The following is a 21538-nucleotide window of genomic DNA, read 5'->3' as shown; positions in this document are numbered from 1 at the left end:
GAAATAGTCTTGTTTGCCAATACAAAGCAGGTCGGGCAATAGTGCTCAAAGGAAGGCGTGAAGCTCCTGCAGGAAAACACCAACAAAACAGGAAAAGCCACCAAAATAAGAGCGCAAGACAGGAACTAAAGCAGCACACACAGGAAAACAGTAAGGAACTTTAAAAAAAAAAAAAGAAAATCTGGTGTAGTTTTATTTTTAACGTTTCTGCTGGTGGTGTGCCTCCGTATTTTTTCTATGAAAAAAATGTGCCTTGGCTCCTAAAAAGGTTGAAAAACAAAGCACTACTAACCTCCCCTCGTTTTTCATTTGCACCTTTTTTGTTACGAATCTCTGTGCATAGATGTTTCTACGCATGTGTTGTTGTTCTTTTTTCATCCAGCTTTTGTTGATTTCTTGAACTTACCACCATCATTTGTACCTGAGAAAATGTGTTTTGTTTTCAAATAAATAAAAGTCAACATATAACATGTGATGTGTGTCCAATTGTATCGCGACACTCAAAGGAGATGTATTTCCAACGATAAAGTCAACAAAATCACAAAGGTGAGTTTTGTTGATGTTATTGACTTATGTGCTAATCAGACATATTTGCTCACGGCATGACTGGAAGCTAATCGGTGCTAACATGCTATTTAGGCTAGCTGTATGTACATATTGCATCATTATGCTTCATTTGCAGCTACAGCCTTTCCCTCCACCCACATTTAATGCCAAACAAACACATACCAATCGTTGGTTAGAAGGTGATCGCCGAATTGTCCTTGCTTCCTGTCTGTCGTGATATGGCTCAATAGCTTCAGTTTCTTCTTCAATTTCGTTTTCGCTATCCACCTAATTGTCCGGCACCTTTTCACTCCACAGCTCCCACCGACTGCAGCTCGAGTCCGCACACCTTCACTACCGTATCTTTGTATTTCTTGACACATCACATCAGGGGCTAATCCATTAAGACAGTGATCACGGACCAGTTGTATCGCTGCATTAACCATTGAGCAATGTACATATTGTTGTTACTCAGCCAGCGTTTGTGGGTCTGATGGACCCGTTGCCACAAAAGGCAACAGAACACACTACATCAGAGGGTGAAGTGTGCGAGAAAATGAGAGCAGACAGTGTTGACAAACAAAGTTGCAACCCTGATAGAGAAATTTTCCATGCAACATTCATATTGTTGTTACTCAGACAGCGTTTGTGGGTCTGATGGACACGTTGCATTTTCAGTCTTTTAATGCCTCACAATCCAACACTTTTGTGTTAAACTACTGAACAGATGTTTACCTTATCCCAATAAACATATGTTCAGTAGTTTAACATAAAAGTGTTGGATTGTGAGGCATTAAAAGCCACACAATATAACGGAACACACAACATCAGTGGGTCAAATGTGCGAGAAAATGAGAGCAGACAGTGTTGACAAACAATGTTGCAACCTTGTGTGGGAACCGCAGGTGCAGAAACACAAAAGAAGAATCCCTGTGGGATGCAGAAACTGGCAGAGAAATTTTCCATGCAACATTCATATTGTTGTTACTCAGCCAGTGTTTGTGGGTCTGATGGACCCGTTGCATTTTCTAGCTTTTAATGCCTCACAATCCAACACTTTTATGTTAAAATACTGAACAGATGTTTACCTTATCCCAATAAACATCTGTTCAGTATTTTAACATAAAAGTGTTGGATTGTGAGGCATTAAAAGCTACAAAAGGCAACGGAACACACAACATCAGCGGGTCAAATGTGCGAGAAAATGAGAGCAGACAGTGTTGACAAACAATGTTGCAACCTTGTTTGGGAACCGCAGGTGCAGAAACACAAAAGAAGAATCCCTGTGGGATGCAGAAACTGGCAGAGAAAATTTCCATGCAACATTCATCTTGTGGTTACTCAGCCAGTGTTTGTGGGTCTGATGGACACGTTGCATTTTGTAGCTTTTAATGCCTCACAATCAAACACTTTTAGGTTAAAATACTGAACAGTTGTTTATTGGGGTAAGGTAAACATCTGCTTCTCTGCCAGTTTCTGCATCCCACAGGGATTCAGCTTTTGTGTTTCTGCACCTGCGGTTCCCACAAAAGGTTGCAACATTGTTTGTCAACACTGTCTGCTCTCATTTTCTTGCACAATTGACCCTCTGATGTTCTGTGTACCTACACTGTGTCCTCTTCCTGCCTAGGCCTGGTTTGTGTGTGTGTTTGTGTGTGTGGTCATTAAATATGTATTCTGATATACAAACCCCGTTTCCATTTGAGTTTGGAAATTGTGTTAGATGTAAATATAAACGGAATACAATGATTTGCAAATCATTTTCAACTCATATTCAGTTGAATATGCTACAAAGACAACATATTTGATGTTCAAACTGATAAACATTTTTTGTGTGCAAATAATCATTAACTTTAGAATTTGATGCGTGACAAAGAAGTTGGGAAAGGTGGCAATAAATAATGATAAAGTTGAAGAATGCTCATCAAACACTTATTTGGAACACCCCACAGGTGTGCAGGCTAATTTGGAACAAGTGGGTGCCATAATTGGGTATAAAAAACAGCTTCCCAAAAAAAGCTCAGTCTTTCACAGCAGGAGCTGGAGGCCACAAGAAAGGATGGGGCGAGGTACACCCCTTTGTCCACAACTGTTGTGAGGAAATAGTCAAACAGTTTAAGAACAACGTTTCTCAAAGTGCAATTGCAGGGAATTTAGGGATTTCAGCATCTACGGTCCATAATATCATCAAAAGGTTAAGAGAATCTGGAGAAATCACTGCACGTAAGCGGCATGGCCGGAAACCAACATTGAATGACGGCACTGTATCAAAAACCGACATCAATCTCTAAAGGATATCACCACATGGGCTCAAGAACACTTCAGAAAACCACTGTCACTAAATGCAGTTTGTCGCTACATCTTTAAGTGCAAGTTAAAGCTTTACTATGCAAAGCAAAAGCCATTTATCAACAACATCCAGAAACGCCGCCGGCTTCTCTGGGCCCGAGATCATCTAAGATGGACTGATGCAAAGTGGAAAAGTGCTCTGTGGTCTGACGAGTCCACATTTCAAATTGTTTTTGGAAATATTCGACATCGTGTCATCTGGACCAAAGGGGAAGCGAACCAATCAGACTATTATCGACGCAAAGTTCAAAAACCAGCATCTGTGATGGTATGGGGGTGCATTAGTGCCCAAGGCATGGGTAACTCACACATCTGTGAAGACACCATTAATGCTGAAAGGTACATACAGGTTTTGGAACAACAAATGCTGCCATCCAAGCGCTGTGTTTTTCATGGACGCCCCTGCTTATTTCAGCAAGACAATGCCAGGCCACGTTCAACACGTGTTACAACAGCGTGGCTTCGTAAAAAAAGAGTGGAGGTACTTTCCTGGCCCGCCTGCAGTCCAGACCTGTCTCCCATCGAAAATGTGTGGCGCATTATGAAGCGTGAAATACAACAGCGCAGACTGTTGAACGACTGAAGCTCTACATAAAACAAAAATGGGAAAGAATTACACTTTCAAAGCTTCAACAATTAGTTTCCTCAGTTCCCAAACGTTTACTGAGTGTTGTTAAAAGAAAAGGTGATGTGACACAGTGGTGAACATGCCCTTTCCCAACTACTTTGGCACGTGTTGCAGCCATGAAATTACATGTTAATTATTATTTGCAAAATCAAATATCTTGTCTCTGTAGTGCATTCAATTGAATATGGGTGGAAAAAGATTTGCAAATCATTGTATTCCGTTTATATTTACATCTAACACAAATTCCCAACTCATATGGAAACGGGGTTTGCATGTTCCTCACAGAAAATGAGCCAAAGTCAGTGAGTCTCAGTTTGAAAATGTAATTAATTGTATCATTTTTCTGTTAATAAAAAAATGAAAACGGGTCCCAGGGACCCAAACACCACACAAGAAGCCCAGGCAGGTTTTCAAATCTTAAAATTCCGCAGGCTGACAAATATGCCGCCGTGTTCTCTGAATGCAATCAGGCACCCCTCAGTCTCGGAATGTGTCAACAAGGATAAAGCAGAGGTTCAATTTGTAAAGAACAAAAATACATCAGGTGGTGCCAGGCAGGCTGGCAGCGGGCACAAGAGGTGGAAGCAAATTCCTGCGCCCGACCGAGGCAAACAGAGCACGGGTCAAAAGGTAGAGTGCAGCTGCACATCCTTGGCAAACTGTCTAAAGTTAGACGAGGACCTCCACTTGAGATTCCCCTCATGACACACACACACTTAATATAGAACTTGTGGTTGATTATGGAACTGCTGCATGTTTTTAGGTGTTTACCCAAACGAAAAGCAACTTAGAGGCAAGCTTGGGTTAAAACGGGTCAGAATGCAGCCTAGTTTGTCACGTTTTAATTGTTTTTTTTTAAATTTATGTATTTATTTGACAGGGAATTGGCGGTCACTCGAAACAAGTATGACGATCCTCCTGGTAGGGGGGTTTACCTTTATGGAGGATGCCTGTGCGTGACTTTGTTTAACGTGGGGAGACTGGTGCACGGACAGTCACCACACGATCCTGGAGAGATCCGGGTCAGGGTCCAGTGGCATGGGGTCTAAGACGACTGGGGACCCTTTTCTGCTGCAGCCTTCTTCAGCCATTCAGCCGTTGTGCAGACATGTGATTTGACCACAATGAAAAAGGACTGAAAAAATTTGCGGGCGGGGGTCCAGCAATTTCCTGGTTTTTCACCTATTTAACATGCTAAAATGAACAAAGACAGCACCATTTGAAGAAAATATTTTAGTGTTTAAACACATGAAAACATCATTTTTGAACATATTTGAAATCATTCTATCATTACTATTAGTCAGATATTGTATATATGGGGTAAAAAAAATTAGCAGTGGTGTAACAGATTTGCCAAGATTTATTATTATTATACAAAATATATTTTAAAGTTAAAACTATTATTTGATATATCCTTCACGGTGGCAGAGGGGTTAGTGCATCTGCCTCACAATACGAAGTTCCTGCAGTCCTGGGTTCAAATCCAGGCTCGGGATCTTTCTGTGTGGAGTTTGCATGTTCTCCCCGTGACTGCGTGGGTTCCCTCCGGGTACTCCGGCTTCCTCCCACTTCCAAAGACATGCACCTGGGGATAGGTTGATTGGCAACACTAAATTGGCCCTAGTGTGTGAATGTGAGTGTGAATGTTGTCTGTCTATCTGTGTTGGCCCTGCGATGAGGTGGCGACTTGTCCAGGGTGTACCCCGCCTTCCGCCCGATTATAGCTGAGATAGGCGCTAGTGCCCCCCGCGACCCCAAAAGGGAATAAGCGGTAGAAAATGGATGGATGGATGGATGATATATGCTATCAGAAAGTAGTATTAATTTTAAAATACATAACCACTGATAACAATTCACAGTTTTAATGTATATGCCTGGTTGCCTACAAGTTTAGGTATAAATATAACAAAATACCAAATGTAAACATTTCATTCTTTTCGCCAAAATAGGATATGAATTTATGAAAATAATTAAACATGTTTAGTATTGTTAACTCATATTTGAAAATAGGAAATAATAATAATATGAGGACACTGACATAGGGCTTCACGGTGGCAGAGGGGTTAGTGCGTCTGCCTCACAATACGAAGGTCCTGCAGTCCTGGGTTCAAATCCAGGCTCGGGATCTTCCTGTGTGGAGTTTGCATGTTCTCCCCGTGAATGCGTGGGTTCCCTCCGGGTACTCCGGCTTCCTCCCACTTCCAAAGACATGCACCTGGGGATAGGTTGATTGGCAACACTAAATTGGCCCTAGTGTGTGAATGTGAGTGTGAATGTTGTCTGTCTATCTGTGTTGGCCCTGCGATGAGGTGGCGACTTGTCCAGGGTGTACCCCGCCTTCCGCCCGATTGTAGCTGAGATAGGCGCCAGGGCCCCCCGCGAATAAGGGAATAAGCGGTAGAAAAATGGATGGAGTTTGAACATCAAATATGTTGTCTTTGTAGTGCATTCAATTGAATATGGGTTGAAAAGGATTTGCAAATCATTATATTCCGTTTATATTTACATCTAACACAATTTCCCAACTCATATGGAAACGGGGTTTTGTAAACGTGTGCAGCTTGAACAGACAAACAAGGTCCAATAAGCCGGAAACAGTATAAATATATCACCTTTATTTTTTACATTAGATCTCCATTACAAAAGTGAGTGAGCAGTTTTTTTGTCACTTTGGAATAGACATAATCAATACTCTTCAACAGCAGCATGTAGATCAGAAAAGAGGCACCGCTTCTGAACGCCACGGTTCAACTGCGGGACTCCTTCTTGGTGGTCTTAATCAGAGAGAACAGCGACGTAAAAAAAAAAAAAAAAAAAGTCAAATAGCACGTATTGTATACAGACACATAAATATTGGAGGTAGGTAAATGTAGAAAAACCTGTTTGACTTGTCATACGATCTGCGGTTTTCTGAGAGCGTGTAAGGCAGGGGTGTCCAAACTTCCGCCAGGGGGCCGCGAAGCATACATATTTTACATTAAAGATGCTCAGTAGAAGCATTTAAGTCTCACCTTAAAACTCATCTGTATACTCTAGCCTTTAAATAGACCTCCTTTTTAGACCAGTTGATCTGCCGCTTCTTTTCTTTCTCATATGTCCCCCCCTCCCTTGTGGAGGGGGTCCGGTCCGATGACCATGGATGAAGTACTGGCTGTCCAGAGTCGAGACCCAGGATGGACCGCTCGCCTGTATCGATTGGGGACATCTCTACACCGCTGATCCGCCTCCGCTTGAGATGGTCTCCTGTGGACGGGACTCTCGCTGCTGTCTTGGATCCGCTTTGGACTGAACTCTCGCGGCTGTGTTGGAGCCACTATGGATTGAACTTTCGCAGCATCATGTTGGACCCGCTCGACATCCATTGCTTTCGGTCCCCTAGAGGGGGGGGGTTGCCCACATCTGAGGTCCTCTCCAAGGTTTCTCATAGTCAGCATTGTCACTGGCGTCCCACTGGATGTGAATTCTCCCTGCCCACTGGGTGTGAGTTTTCCTTGCCCTTTTGTGGGTTCTTCCGAGGATGTTGTAGTCGTAATGGTTTGTGCAGTCCTTTGAGACATTTGTGATTTGGGGCTATATAAATAAACATTGATTGATTGATTGATGCTAAAACCAATCCAGTGCTGGTCATCTGTAGGACATCTTTGCAAATTAGTGGAACGTCTAACAACATTGAGAAGGAATTTTTCACTAAAAGCAAGTTTGGACACCCCTGGTTTGAGAGGAAAGAACTGACGATGCTTCACCTCAGAACGTAAAAGACATTCAAATGGCAACAATGTAAAAAAAAAAAATTAAAAAAAAAATACAAAAATGGACACTCAGTGCTTTTGTTCTTGCTTGGTTTGTCACAAACCAAACCTCCAGACCACTTAAATGGTACAGCGAGCTCAACTCAACAACGGGAGTTGGTCAGGGCCAAGACACATATATACACTTTATACACCCATACAAAAATAATAACAAGGCAAAAACATGTTATAAATATGAAATAATTACTAATAACAAATAAAATCCGACCCAGTTGAAATAAATAGACTGAAATGTAAATGCATTAATATTAAAAAAAAAATATATCCATTTAGAAAAAGAAATATAGATGTCCTCTCCTCTTTTCTTTGGGACGGGTGTTTTGAGAGGAAAAAGGGGGGGGGGCCACAGTCCCATAATGACAGTGTACCTCATTAAAAACACCCCCGAGGAAGAGGTCAATAAATAATACAGCTATCAAAATGGAAAATCAGTAGCTCTCTTTTAAGAACACTCCGCGTCCACGGCCAGATCGGTGGAACCTAAAACCTTCTTGCCGTTCCAAGAGTTCACGCACCAGCATCGACCGCTTTGGCTGTCCAGAGAAGATTCACACTGCAAGAGACACAAAACTGTTGTTTAGTTTTGAATTGTTTGCGCCCCCCTGTGCGTGTGTACCGTCGCACCACACCATTGTCATTTCATATAAAAATAGCTCTACACCATTATTGTTATTGCTAACCACAAAAAATGTTCAGGTTCACACAAACATCTTGCGAGATTATTTCTTGCTGAGTGGAGCTAGTAAAAAGTAGAAATGTCCGATAATGGCTTCTTGGCCGATATACCGAGTCCGATATCAACCGATATATACAGTCGTGGAATTAACACATTATTATGCATAATTTTGTTGTGATGCATTAAACAATGTAAGACAGTTTTTCCAAAATAAATCAACTCAAGTTATAGAAAAAATGCCAACTTGGCACTGCCATATTTATTATTGAAGTCAGAAAAAGTGCATTTTTCTTAACATGCCTCAAAACAGCAGCTTGTAATTTGGGACATGCTCTCCCTAGAGAGCAAGAGGAGGTTGAGGGGGGCGGGTTTGGGGGATTCGGGGGGTGTATATTGTAGCGTCCCAGAAGAGTTAGTGCTGCAAGGGGTTCCGGGTATTAGTTCTGTTGTGTTTATGTTGTGTTACGGTGCAGATGTTCTCCCGAAATGTGTTTATCATTCTTGCTTGGTGTGGGTCCACAGTGTGGCGCATATTTGCAACAGTATTAACGTTATTTATGCTGTTTATATTGTTGTCTGTGTGGAAATCGGGAGAAATTCGGGAGAATGGTTGCCCTGGGAGATTTTTTGGGAGGGGCATTGAAATTCGGGAGTCTCCCGGGACAAGTGTGACTGGGAGACGCAACTGCTCTGTACTTCTCCCTACGTCCGTGCTGCGTTTTAAAAAGTCATACATTTTACTCTTTCAAACTAATACCGATAATTTCCAATATGACATTTTAAAGCATTTTTTCGGACGATAATATAGGCAGTTCGATATTATCGGACATCTCTAGTAAAAAGTTTATCCATCCATCTATCTATCTATCTATCTATCTATCTATCTATCTATCTATCTATCTATCTATCTATCTATCTATCTATCTATCTATCTATCTATCTATCTATCTATCTATCTATCTATCTATCTATCTATCTATCTATCTATCTATCTATCTATCCATCTATCTATCTATCTATCTATCTATCTATCTATCTCACTCACTCACACTGTGTGTATTTACTGGAGGTACTGACCTGCTTGGGTTTGTAAAGGCCGTGTTTGTCACAGTTGGGGAGGTAGAATCTGGTCAGTTTGTCTCCCAGTTTCTGTTGGGATTTGGCAATCTTCTCCAAGGCTCTTTGTAGCTCGATATGACAAGGCCCCTAGGAGAAGGAAAAAAACGTGTTAAATGAGCTCCGAATTGCAGAAGTGGACGGATCGATCCAAATAACCAATACCCATTGGATTTTTCATACATTTTTTAAATTCATATTGTTACACTGTTGATGCTTATTTTGATTTTCTATCATATTTTTTACAGACAAAAAGACACATTAACCCTTCTGTGGTGTTCGGACCCGTTTTCATTTTTTATTAAGAGAAAAATGATACACTTGATGAACTTTTCAAACTGAGACTCGCTGGCTTTGGCTCATTTTCTGTGAATAACATATTAGATTAGATTAGATTAGATAGATTAGATAGTACTTTATTTATTCCGTCAGGAGAGTTCCTTCAGGAAAATTACAATTTTCAGCACAATCCCATTCAAGATCAGACAAACATTACAGGTTACAGGGAGACAGAACAGGATCGGTGACGGGTCTGCCGGCTTCCAGCGCCCCTTACAAAAAAGATACCCATATATCAGAATACATATTTAATGACTACACACCATACACCCATCTTACATATTTCTTATACATATAAGATGTCCGAGTCCACTTCTAACAGAAGTGTGGAAAATTATGTTCTGTGTACCACATGCACCCACCCACCCACCCACACAGCAGGCCTAGACAGGAAAAGGACAGAGTGTAGGTACACAGAACATCAGAGGGTCAATTGTGCGAGAAAAAGAGAGCAGAGAGTGTTGACAAACAATGTTGCAACATTGTGTTGGAACCGCAGGTGCAGAAAAACTAAAGAAAAATCGCTGTGGGATGCGGAAACTGGCAGAGAAATTTTCTGTGCGACGTTCATATTGTTGTTACTCGGCCAGCCCACAAAGGCTGGCCGAGTAACAACAATATGAACATTACACAAGGGTTAAGGCAGTGGTGTCAAACTCATTTTAGCTCAGGGGCCACGTTGAGGGAAAATTTGTGCACACGCGGGCCGGACTGTTAAAATCATGGCATTAAAACTAAAAAACAAGGACAACTTCAGATTGTTTTCTTTGTCTTACTTTAGCCAAAAATCTAACCAAAACTCTGGAAATATGACAATAACAAGATAAAAAAAATCCATGAAGGAGAGACAAAAATGAATGAATGTTGAAAACTGAATACTTTTACATAATTATTTTTTAAAATAAATCAAATAATGTTTATGACAACCTTTTTCCCAAAACAAAATATGGAATGTGAGGCATAACAGGATAATGCATACATTTACTATTTGTTTTCAAAACAGTTACAAAAAAGTGGGACCCCAAAAATGTACCATGGGAACCCATTTTTATGACTTGGTTGGGGTCCCTGGGACCCCATTTTGAAAATACCTAGCGCCCGGTGCGGGCAAAACAGCAGCAGGTGGCTGTGGCCTGCGGGCCGGTTCCAATACTAATCAACTTTGACACCACTGCATTAAGGATATTGGGTAAAAAAACAACAACAAGAACTAGATTGAATTAAAGGTAGTACTGTTTGCCTTTGATAATTCATTTTGTACTATTGACTTTATTTAGCTAAATTGTATGTAACGTAAAAAAATACTCCTACTTCATAGAAAAAAAATATATAATAGAGTTATTGGTTAAATGTTATAAAAGTAGACACTATTAGGCATTATTAAAGCATTAGTAAATACTGAAATTTTCATTTGCAAACCATATTTCAGACATTATTACTCAATACTATGCAAAAAAAAAAATCGAAATCAAATTACAGGATGTTATTTATGTAGTTTGCTCATTTTCCTCAACTGGGGCAATAAAATGGTGTGTTTTTTTTTACATTTGGAGTAGCTGAGATAGGCGCCAGCGCCCCCCGCGACCCCGAAAGGGAATAAGCGGTAGAAAATGGATGGATGGATGGAGCATAATCTACAAAGATACAAAGAATTGATATTGCGACATCTAGTGGACACATTTAGAACAGCGGTTTCTTTCAATTCAAAAATGTTTGCTCATTTTTATACTGAGCAAACTCATCCCGCGGGCCGGATAAAACCTGTTATCGGGCCTGTCCTGGAACGCAGGCCGCACGTTTATCACCCCAATCTAGAGGGATTATAAAACTACTATTTACATGCACTTTTAAATAAACCATTGACAATACCTAAAAATATCGTACAGCCTCAAACATTACATTAAGTGCGAAAATGCAACCATTCAGCATCATATAGATTAGCTAATCAATACAGTAATGAGTAACACATTAATAACTGTTATATACTGCATACTAATGATAATTAATATCAGAAATGTGCTTTATAAATTACGAATTCATTATGTACCTTTGTTTTATAAAGCGTCGCCAAGTTATTTTATTATTGTTACTTTATTTCACATCGTGTTTACACATAACACTTTACGATTGTTTAGAAAAAACTATATGTGCTAGCACTTTTTTGTGTTTATATTTCGGTGGTCATGCTAAATTAATTATTTCTTTAGAATTTTTTTTGGTGAATTATATTTATAAAGTGACTCAAAGTGCTTTAGATAGTGAAACCCATTTTTTAAAGTAACATTTAAACCAGTTTTGGGTGGCACTTGGAGCAGGCGGGTTAAAGCGCCTTGCCCAAGGACACAACGGCAGTGACAAGGATGGCGGAAGCGGGGATCGAACCTGGAATCCTCAAGTTACTCTGCCAACCGAGCTATACTGCCTGGTTGCTACCTGATGAATACTTGGGCCTACTGCGCTGTTGCACTTAGATGGCGGTCATTGCTGTGGTGATTGATGAATACTTGGGACTACTGTGCTACTTCACTTTGGTGTTGGTCATAATGTTATGGCGTTGGTTATAATTCTATTTCTCTGATTCTGCATATATTAAGTTAAGTTGTTTATTTTTTTGAATTTAAAGTAATTTACAGCAGTGGTCCCCAACCTTTTTGTATCCGCGGACCGGTCAACGCTTAATAATTTCTCCCGCGGCCCAGGGGGGTTGGGGGGGTGGCGGTGGGGATGCTTTTTTTTACATTAATTTTTTTGTCATGAAAAAGAGACGTTTTTGTCATGAAAAAGGGAGGTTTTTGCGGTTGGTGCACTAATTGTAAGTGTATATTGTGTTTTTTATGTTGATTTAATACATTTTTTTAATTAATTTTTTATTTTTTTTAATAAAAATTAATAAAACATTATTCTGCGGCCCGGTGGTTGGGGACCACTGATTTACAGCACCTGAGAGGAATGCATATAGGTGACAATGATTGGACAAATGTCGGGTGGAGAGACTGGCGGTCATAGGCGCCGATCCCGTGGGTGTTTCGGGGCACGGGCACTTTTAATCTTTGGAATAATTTTTTAAAAATCAGTCTTGTTGTAGTTAATTTTGTGGCGAGTTTGGTCCATTTTACAAAATAGTAAAGCCACAAATCATATGGGAGGGGTAGGAGAACCTGTGGCTCTAGAGCCAGATGTGGCTCTTTTGATGACTGCATCTGGCTCTCAGATTAATCTTAGCTGACATTGCTTAACACGATAAGTAACGAATAATTCCACTGGTAATCAGTGTTAAAAATAACGTTCAAAATATAAAAAAACTCTCATGCATTTTTATCCATCCATCCGTTTGCTACCGCACCTGTTCAAGAAGTCAAGAATGGTAAGAAGTATTTTATTCGTTATTACCGTATTTTTCGGACTATAAGTCACAGTTTTTTTTCATAGTTTGGGGGTGCAATTTATACTCAGGAGGGATTTATGTGTGAAATTATTAACACAAAGAGTGGAGTGCCATCTCCGGGTTGGGGAGGAGACCCTGCCCCAAGTGGAGGAGTTCAAGTACCTCTGAGTCTTGTTCACGAGTGGGGGAAGAGTGGATCGTGAGATCGACAGGCGGATCGGTGCGGCGTCTTCAGTAATGCGGACGTTGTATCGATCCGTTGTGGTGAAGAAGGAGCTGAGCCGGAAGGCAAAGCTCTCAATTTACCGGTCGATCTACGTTCCCATCCTCACCTATGGTCATGAGCTTTGGGTCATGACCGAAAGGATAAGATCACGGGTACAAGCGGCCGAAATGAGTTTCCTCCGCCGGGTGGCGGGGCTCTCCCTTAGAGAACGCCCCTAAACGCCTCCCTAGGGAGGTGTTTAGGGCACGTCCAGCTGGTAGGAGGCCACGGGGAAGACCCAGGACACGTTGGGAAGACTATGTCTCCCGGCTGGCCTGGGAATGCCTCGGGATCCCCCGGGAAGAGCAAGACGAAGTGGCTGGAGAGAGGGAAGTCTGGGCTTCCCTGCTTAGGCTGCTGCCCCCGCGACCCGACCTCGGATAAGCGGAAGATGATGGATGGATGGATGGATGGATTATTAACACATAACCGTAAAATATCAAATAATATTATTTAGCTCATTCACGTAAGAGACTAAATGTACAAGATTTCATCGGATTTAGCAATTAGGAGTGACAGATTGTTTGGTATCTATCTATGTTCTATATCCATCCATCCATTTTTCTACCGCTTATTCCCTTTTGGGGTCGCGGGGGGCGCTGGCGCCTATCTCAGCTACAATCGGGCGGAAGGCGGGGTTATATGTTATAGTTATTTGAATGACTCTTACCATAATATGTTAGGTTAACATAGCAGGCACCTTCTCAGTTGGTTATTTATGCCTCATATAACGTACACTTATTCAGCCTGTTGTTCACTATTCTTTATTTATTTTAAATTGCCTTTCAAATGTCTATTCTTGGTGTTGGGTTTTATCAAAGAATTTCCCCCCAAAATGCGACTTATACTCCAGTGCGACTTATATATGTTTTTTCCCTTCTTTATTATGCGTTTTCGGCCGGTGCGACTTATACTCCGAAAAATACGGTAGTTAGCTTCAGAATAAAAATGTTGTTAAAAAGAATAACAGACGTATTATACCCTAATGTTGGTTTTACATAAAAATGCACACATTTAGTTGTATTCAGTGTAAAAAAAATATTATATGGCTCCCACGGAAATTCGTTTTAAAATATTTGGCATTCCATGGCTCTCTCAACCAAAAGGGTTCCCGACCCCTGTCATATGGGATATTAACTTTGTTGAACGTCTATTTTTTTTTTTTTTAGTTTTAATACACACAAACTGGCAGATCGGAGCCTATGCTGGTGGTGACAACATTTTTTGACCAGATTTTTTTTTTTTTTTTAGCAAATAAAGCTATTTTTGGAAAAGACTAAAGTTGTAGTTTGAAGTGTAGTGAATTATATTTGTATAGCGCTTTTCTCTAGTGACTCAAAGCGCTTTACATAGTGAAACCCACATTTAAACCAGTGTGGGTGGCACTGGGAGCAGGTGGGTAAAGCGTCTTGCCCAAGGACACAACGGCAGTGACTAGGATGGCGGAAGCGGGAATCGAACCTGCAACCCTCAAGTTGCTGGCATGGCCGCTCTACCAACCCGAGCTATGCCGCGTATGAAAGTACACCCTCAGGTTTGGAAAGGCCGATACACTATATGTCAGTGGTTCTCAAATGGGGGTACGCGTACCCCTGGGGTTACTTAAAAGAATGCCAAAGGGTACGTGAGATTTTTCAAAAATATTCTAAAAATAGCAACAATTCAAAAATCCTTTATAAATATATTTATTGAATAATACTTCAACAAAATATGAATCTAAGTTCATAAACTGTGAAAAGAAATGCAACAATGCAATATTCAGTGTTGACAGCTGGATTTTTTGGGGTGGTATAGCTCGGTTGGTAGAGCGGCCGTGCCAGCAACTTGAGGGTTGCAGGTTCGAATCCCGCTTCCACCATCCTAGTCACTGCCATTGTGTGCTTGGGCAAGACACTTTACCCACCTGCTCCCAGTGCCACCCACACTGGTTTAAATGTAAAAATTAGATATTGGGTTTCACTATGTAAAGCGCTTTGAGTCACTAGAGAAAAAGCGCTATATAAATATAATTCACTTTTTTGTGGACATGTTCCATAAATATTGATGTTAAAGATGTATTTTTTTGTGAAGAAATGTTTTGAATCCAGATGGATCTCTATTGCAATCCCCAAAGAGGGCAATTTACGTTGATGTTTACTTTTATGTATAGAAATCTTAATTTAGAATTGAATAACTTGTTTATTTGTCAACAAGTACTTAGTTATTTGTATATCTTTTTTTCCAAATAGTTCAAGAAAGACCACTACAAATGAGCAATATGTTGCACTGTTATACAATTTAATAAATCAGAAACTGATGACATAGTGCTGTATTTTACTTCTTTATCTCTTTTTTTCCACCAAAAATGCTTTGCTCTGATTAGGGGGTACTTGAATAAAAAAAAATCAACAGAAAAAAGGTTGAGAACCACTGCTATATATGACAAAAATGTAGGCACAATGCACAGTATTGCTTCTTGGATTTGGTTGAATACCAGAATGTAAAGTATCGGCCAAGTCTAATGCACAGTACTGTTTTACAAGAAAAAACTTAAAAAAAAAAACTGGTTCAGATAAAATTGCAAACAATTTTAAAGGCCTACTGAAAGCCACTACTACCGACCACGCAGTCTGATAGTTTATATATCAATGATGAAATATTAACATTGCAACACATGCCAATACGGCCTTTTTAGTTTACTAAATTACAATTTTAAATTTCCCGGGAGTTTTGTCTTCGAAACGTCGTGTTATGATGAAGTGTACGCAAGACGTCACATGTTTTTAGGAAGTACGAGCGATGCACACACACACAGCTAAAAGTCGTCTGCTTTAACGGCATAATTACACAGTATTTTGGACGTCTGTGTTGCTGAATCTTTTGCAATGTGTTCAATTAATATCGAAGAAGTCACAGTAGAAAGATGGAGTTGGGAAGCTTTAGCCTTTAGCCACACAAACACACGGTGATTCCTTGTTAAAAATTCCTGGAGGCGAAACTTTCCTATGGATCAGAGCGCGGTCAAGCCAACATGGATCCCTACCAAATGTCAACCAGCAGGTTTCGGTGAGAAAATTGTGGTTAAAAAGTCAGTTCTTACCAGAGAAAAGCTGAGCTTGCGCCGTCTATAAAGCTGCCGTCGACTCCCCTGAGACACTGCGCGTCAAGACGCACACTTCCGACCCATCCATTTTCTACCGCTTATTCCCTTTCGGGGTCGCGGGGGGCGCTGGCGACTATCTCAGCTACAATCGGGCGGAAGGCGGGGTACACCCTGGACAAGTCGCCACCTCACCGCAGGGCCAACACAGATAGACAGACAACATTCACACTCACATTCACACACTAGGGCCAATTTAGTGTTGCCAATCAACCTATCCCCAGGTGCATGTCTTTGGAGGTGGGAGGAAGCCGGAGTACCCGGAGGGAACCCACGCATTCACGGGGAGAACATGCTAACTCCACACAGAAAGATCCCGAGCCTGGATTTGAACCCAGGACTGCAGGACCTTCGTATTGTGAGGCAGACGCACTAACCCCCACACTTCCGACTATCAGGTACTATTTAACTCACTAAAACACTAGCAACACTATAGAAAGATAAGGGATTTCCCAGAATTATCCTAGTAAATGTCTCTAAAAACATCGGAATCCGTCCCAATCTAATCGCATTTTTTTATCTATCAATATCCTCAAACACGAATCTTTCATCCTCGCTCAAATTAATGGGGAAATTGTCGTTTTCTCGGTCCGGATAGCTGTTTTTGTTGGAGGCTCCCATTAAAAACAATGTGAATATGTGAGGAGCCATCAACATGTGACGTCATCGTCTGCGACTTCCGGTAGAGGCAGGGCTTTTCTGTTAGCACTGAAAGTTGCAAACTTTATCGTGAAATGAATTAAATGAATTATATTTATATAGCGCTTTTCTCAAGTGACTCAAAGCGCTTTACATAGTGACACCCAATATCTAAGTTACATTTAAACCAGTGTGGGTGGCACTGGGAGCAGGTGGGTAAAGTGTCTTGCCCAAGGACACTACAGTAGTAACTAGGATAGCGGAAGCGGGTATCGAACCTGCAACCCTCAAGTTGCTGGCAGGGCCACTCTACCAACCGAGCTATGCCGCCCCACAAGTGGATGTTCTCTACTAAATCCTTTCAGCAAAAATATGGCAATATTGCGAAATGATCAAGTATGACACATATAATGGACCTCCGTTTAAATAAGAAAAACTAATTTCAGTAGGAACCCACGCATTCACGGGGAGAACATGCAAACTCCACACAGAAAGATCCCGAGCCTGGATTTGAACCCAGGACTGCAGGACCTTCGTATTGTGAAGCAGACGCACTAACCCCCACACTTCCGACTATCAGGTACTATTTAACTCACAAAAACACTAGCAACAAAATAGAAAGATAAGGTATTTCCCAGAATTATCCAAGTAAATGTCTCTAAAAACATCGGAATCCGTCCCAATGCAATCGCATTTTTTTTTCTATCAATATCCTCAAACACGAATCTTTCATCCTCGCTCAAATTAATGGGGAAATTGTCGTTTTCTCGGTCCGAATAGCTGTTTTTGTTGGAGGCTCCCATTAAAAACAATGTGAGGATGTGAGGAGCCATCAACATGTGACGTCATCGTCTGCCACTTCCGGTAGAGGCAGGGCTTTTCTGTTAGCACTGAAAGTTGCAAACTTTATCGTGAAATGAATGAAATGAATTATATTTATATAGCGCTTTTCTCAAGTGACTCAAAGCGCTTTACATAGTGACACCCAATATCTAAGTTACATTTAAACCAGTGTGGGTGGCACTGGGAGCAGGTGGGTAAAGTGTCTTGCCCAAGGACACAACGGCAGTAACTAGAATGGCGGAAGCGGGTATCGAACCTGCAACCCTCAAGTTGCTGGCACGGCCACTCTACCAACCGAGCTATGCCGCCCCACAAGTGGATGTTCTCTACTAAATCCTTTCAGCAAAAATATGGCAATATCGCGAAATGATCAAGTATGACACATAGAATGGACCTCCGTTTAAATAAGAAAAACTAATTTCAGTAGGAACCCACGCATTCACGGGGAGAACATGCAAACTCCACACAGAAAGATCCCGAGCCTGGATTTGAACCCAGGTGGGGATAGGTTGATTGGCAACACTAAATTGGCCCTAGTGTGTGAATGTGAGTGTGAATGTTGTCTGTCTATCTGTGTTGGCCCTGCGATGAGGTGGCGACTTGTCCAGGGTGTACCCCGCCTTCCGCCCGATTGTAGCTACAATAGGCGCCAGCGCCCCCCGCGACCCCGAAAGGGAATAAGCGGTAAAAAATGGATGGATGGAATTTCAGTAGGCCTTTAACAAGAATTGTTGAGCCTTTTCAAACAGCCCGCGTGCCCCCCCTAGTGGAGACTTGCTCACTGTGCCGTTTTCTCTCAAACTTTTCCTAACATAATTCCCTTCACGCGAAATGTGCGTTTTTATGCTGTTTTATCGCTCACCTGTTCGACCAATTTCTTGCGGATGGCGACCAGTTTGGCTTTCATGCTCTCCTGGGCGTCGTAAGGTTTACTGTGGCCGGGCACGTAGAAGCTGAAGCCGGGGTCCGAAACCACGGCCATGTTCTCCATATCCACCTCATCTTCTCCCTGATCTGGAGTTTAAACAAACAAAACAGTTAATAAATGATCGACAAGATGTCGGTTTTTAAAGTCTGGAAGTGGGTTTCACCGCGGGGGTTAAGTTAAAGTCATATTTGGGCTGAAAAGGGCCTACCTTGTGTCTGGAGCTCCGGGGTCGGCTTCGGCTCCGCGCTCCCCGCGCACACGGCTTGTCCCCGGGTGAGGGAGTGCAGCGGCCGGGGGTCGCCCGCTCTCGGCGTGCACCTCAGCCCGGAGCCGCACGGCGCCGTGTAAATCCCGCACAGTTCCTCCGCTTTCAAGGCGCAGGCGAGGCAGCATCCGCAGCCCGGCTCTCGCAACACCTCCGCGCACCCGGGATCGACCGGCGGACACTGGCTCAGCCTCTCCGGCGTACACGGGGCGCATCGGATGGGCTCCGCCGGCACCACCACCGGGGACCCCAGCGTCCCCGCGGCCAGCACGGAGCACACCGTGGCCACCACGACGTGTGTCACGCATAATCCACCGAAACGCATCATTAAACAGTATAAAAGCCTATAAATCAACGCAAAAAAATCAATAATCAAAAGTACGCCCGCGTCCTGTTGCGCGTCAGGTTGGATTTTGTCTGTCCGTAGGTTGTGCGCGGTCGTATTTATAGCCGGCGCGTGCATGTGTTTGACGCATCCGCGTTATGAATGATTTGAGGAGGGGGGGTTGGGGGTGGGGGTGGGGGAGGGAGGGGAAAAAAGGTGTACTGGTAGCAAGAGCTCTGATTGGTCCGCCTACGTCAGCTCATTTGAATACAACAACCACGTCATTATTTCTTTTGGAACTGCCAGTAAACCCGCACGTAATGTAAACCCGGGATGACGACACCACTGTTTGATGTTGCACACATCCCCCTTTACTACCGCTTGTCCATCTAGGGGTTGCAGGGAGGTGCTGGAGCCTATACCGTGGACAAGTTTTTTTTTTTTTGTATTTTTTTTTTTGGTGCCTGCTTACCGCCCGAATGCAGCGGAGATGGGCTCCAGCGACCCCAAAAGGGACAAACGGTAGAAAATGGATGGTTGGAAATATTATTAAATAAACATAAAAAAAAAAACGAGATACACTATTGTCTTACAGTTAATGCACCAACCGAAAAACCATTTCGACCGCTTGTCCCTCTCGGGGTTGCGGAGGTGCTGGAGCCTATCCCAGGTGTGGGGTACGCCCTGGACAATTTTTTTATTATTTTTTTTACTAGCAAATCAACATAAACACAAAGTGGACCAACCCAAAATCTTTCTCCCTCCCCCATGTCTACCTCTTGACCGTCTTGGGGTTGCGGAGGTGCTGGAGCCTATCCCAGCTGCGGGGAACACCCTGGACAATTTTTTTTTTTTCTTTTAAATCAAATTAACATAAAAAACACAAAGTGCACCAACCCAAAATCTTTCTCCCTCCCCTATTTCTACCGCTTGACCATCTTGGGGTTGCGGAGGTGCTGGAGCCTATCCCAGCTGCGGGGAACACCCTGGACAAGTTTTTTTTTCTCTTTTAAATCAAATTAACATAAAAAACACAAAGTGCACCAACCCAAAATCTTTCTCCCTCCCCTATTTCTACCGCTTGACCATCTTGGGGTTGTGGAGGTGCTGGAGCCTATCCCAGCTGCGGGGTACACCCTGGAAAATATTTTTTTCTTCTTTTAAATCAAATTAACATAAAAAACACAAAGTGCACTAACCCCAAATCTTTCTCCCTCCCCCATTTCTACCGCTTGACCGTCTCGGGGTTGCGGAGGTGCTGGAGCCTATCCCAGCTGCGGGATACACCCTGGACAAGTTTTTATTGTTTTTAATTTTTTTTTTTTTTTTTTTATCAAAACAACATATAAAAACACAAGATACACTTACAGTTAGTGCACCAACTAAAAAACTCTCCCTGCCCAATTTCTACCATTTGTCCCTCTCTGTGTCGCGGAGGTGCTGGAGCCTATCCCAGCCCTGGACAAGTTTTTTAATCAATTTTTAATTTTCATTATTATCAAATCAACATAAAAAAAACACAAAATACACTTACAGTTAGTGCACCAACCCGAAAACCCTCCCTCCCCCATTTATTCTGCTTGTCCCTCTAGGGGTTGCGGAGGTGCTGGAGCCTATCCCAGCTGCGGTGTGCACCCTGGACATTTTTTTATTATTATCAAATCAACATAAAAAAACACAAGATACATTTACAGTTAGTGCGTCAACCCCAAAACCCTCCCTCCCCCATTGTCTAATGCTTTTCCCTATCAGGGTTGCGGAGGTGCTGGAACCTATCCCAGTTGCGGGGTACACCCTGGACAAGTTTTTTTTTTTTTTTTTTAATTATCAAATCAACATAAAAACACACAAGATAGACTTACAGTGAGTGCAGCAACCCAAAAACCTTCGCTCCCCCATTTCTACCGCTTGTCCCTCTCTGGGTTGCGGAGGTGCTGGAGCCTTCCCCGCTGCGGGGTGCACCCTAGACATTTTTTTTTATTATTATCAAATCAAAATAAAAACACACAAGATACACTTGCAGTTAGTGCACCAACCCCAAAACCCTCCCTCCCCCATTTTCTAACGCGTATCCCTATCAGGCTTGCGGAGGTGCTAGAGCCTATCCCAGCTGCAGGGTGCACCCTGGACATTAAAAAAAAAAAAAAAAATCAACAGAAAAAACACAAGATACACTTACAGTTAGTGCACCAACCCCAAAACCCTCCCTCCCCCATTTCTACCACTTGTCCCTCTCTGGGTTGCGGAGGTGCTGGAGCCTATCCCCGCTGCGGGGTGCACCCTGGA

At 42.3% G+C, this 21538-nt stretch overlaps 1 protein-coding gene across 1 annotated transcript; it reads right to left on the bottom strand.

Annotated features, from left to right (window-relative positions):
* Positions 1-6123: 6123 nt before the first annotated feature.
* Positions 6124-19391, bottom strand: LOC133540818 (insulin-like growth factor-binding protein 1). Its single transcript, XM_061883769.1, has 4 exons — positions 18871-19391; positions 18597-18748; positions 9086-9214; positions 6124-7885 (listed from the first exon to the last, which is right to left on the bottom strand). Exons 1-4 carry the CDS (start codon positions 19388-19390, stop codon positions 7775-7777), a joined length of 912 nt encoding a protein of 303 aa, XP_061739753.1. The 5' UTR covers position 19391; the 3' UTR covers positions 6124-7774.
* Between the last annotated feature and the right edge of the window lie 2147 nt (positions 19392-21538).

This window comes from Nerophis ophidion, linkage group LG22 (assembly GCF_033978795.1).
Source record: "Nerophis ophidion isolate RoL-2023_Sa linkage group LG22, RoL_Noph_v1.0, whole genome shotgun sequence".
Lineage (NCBI taxonomy): Eukaryota > Metazoa > Chordata > Actinopteri > Syngnathiformes > Syngnathidae > Nerophis > Nerophis ophidion.
This window is presented reverse-complemented; position numbering and strand designations above follow the sequence as displayed.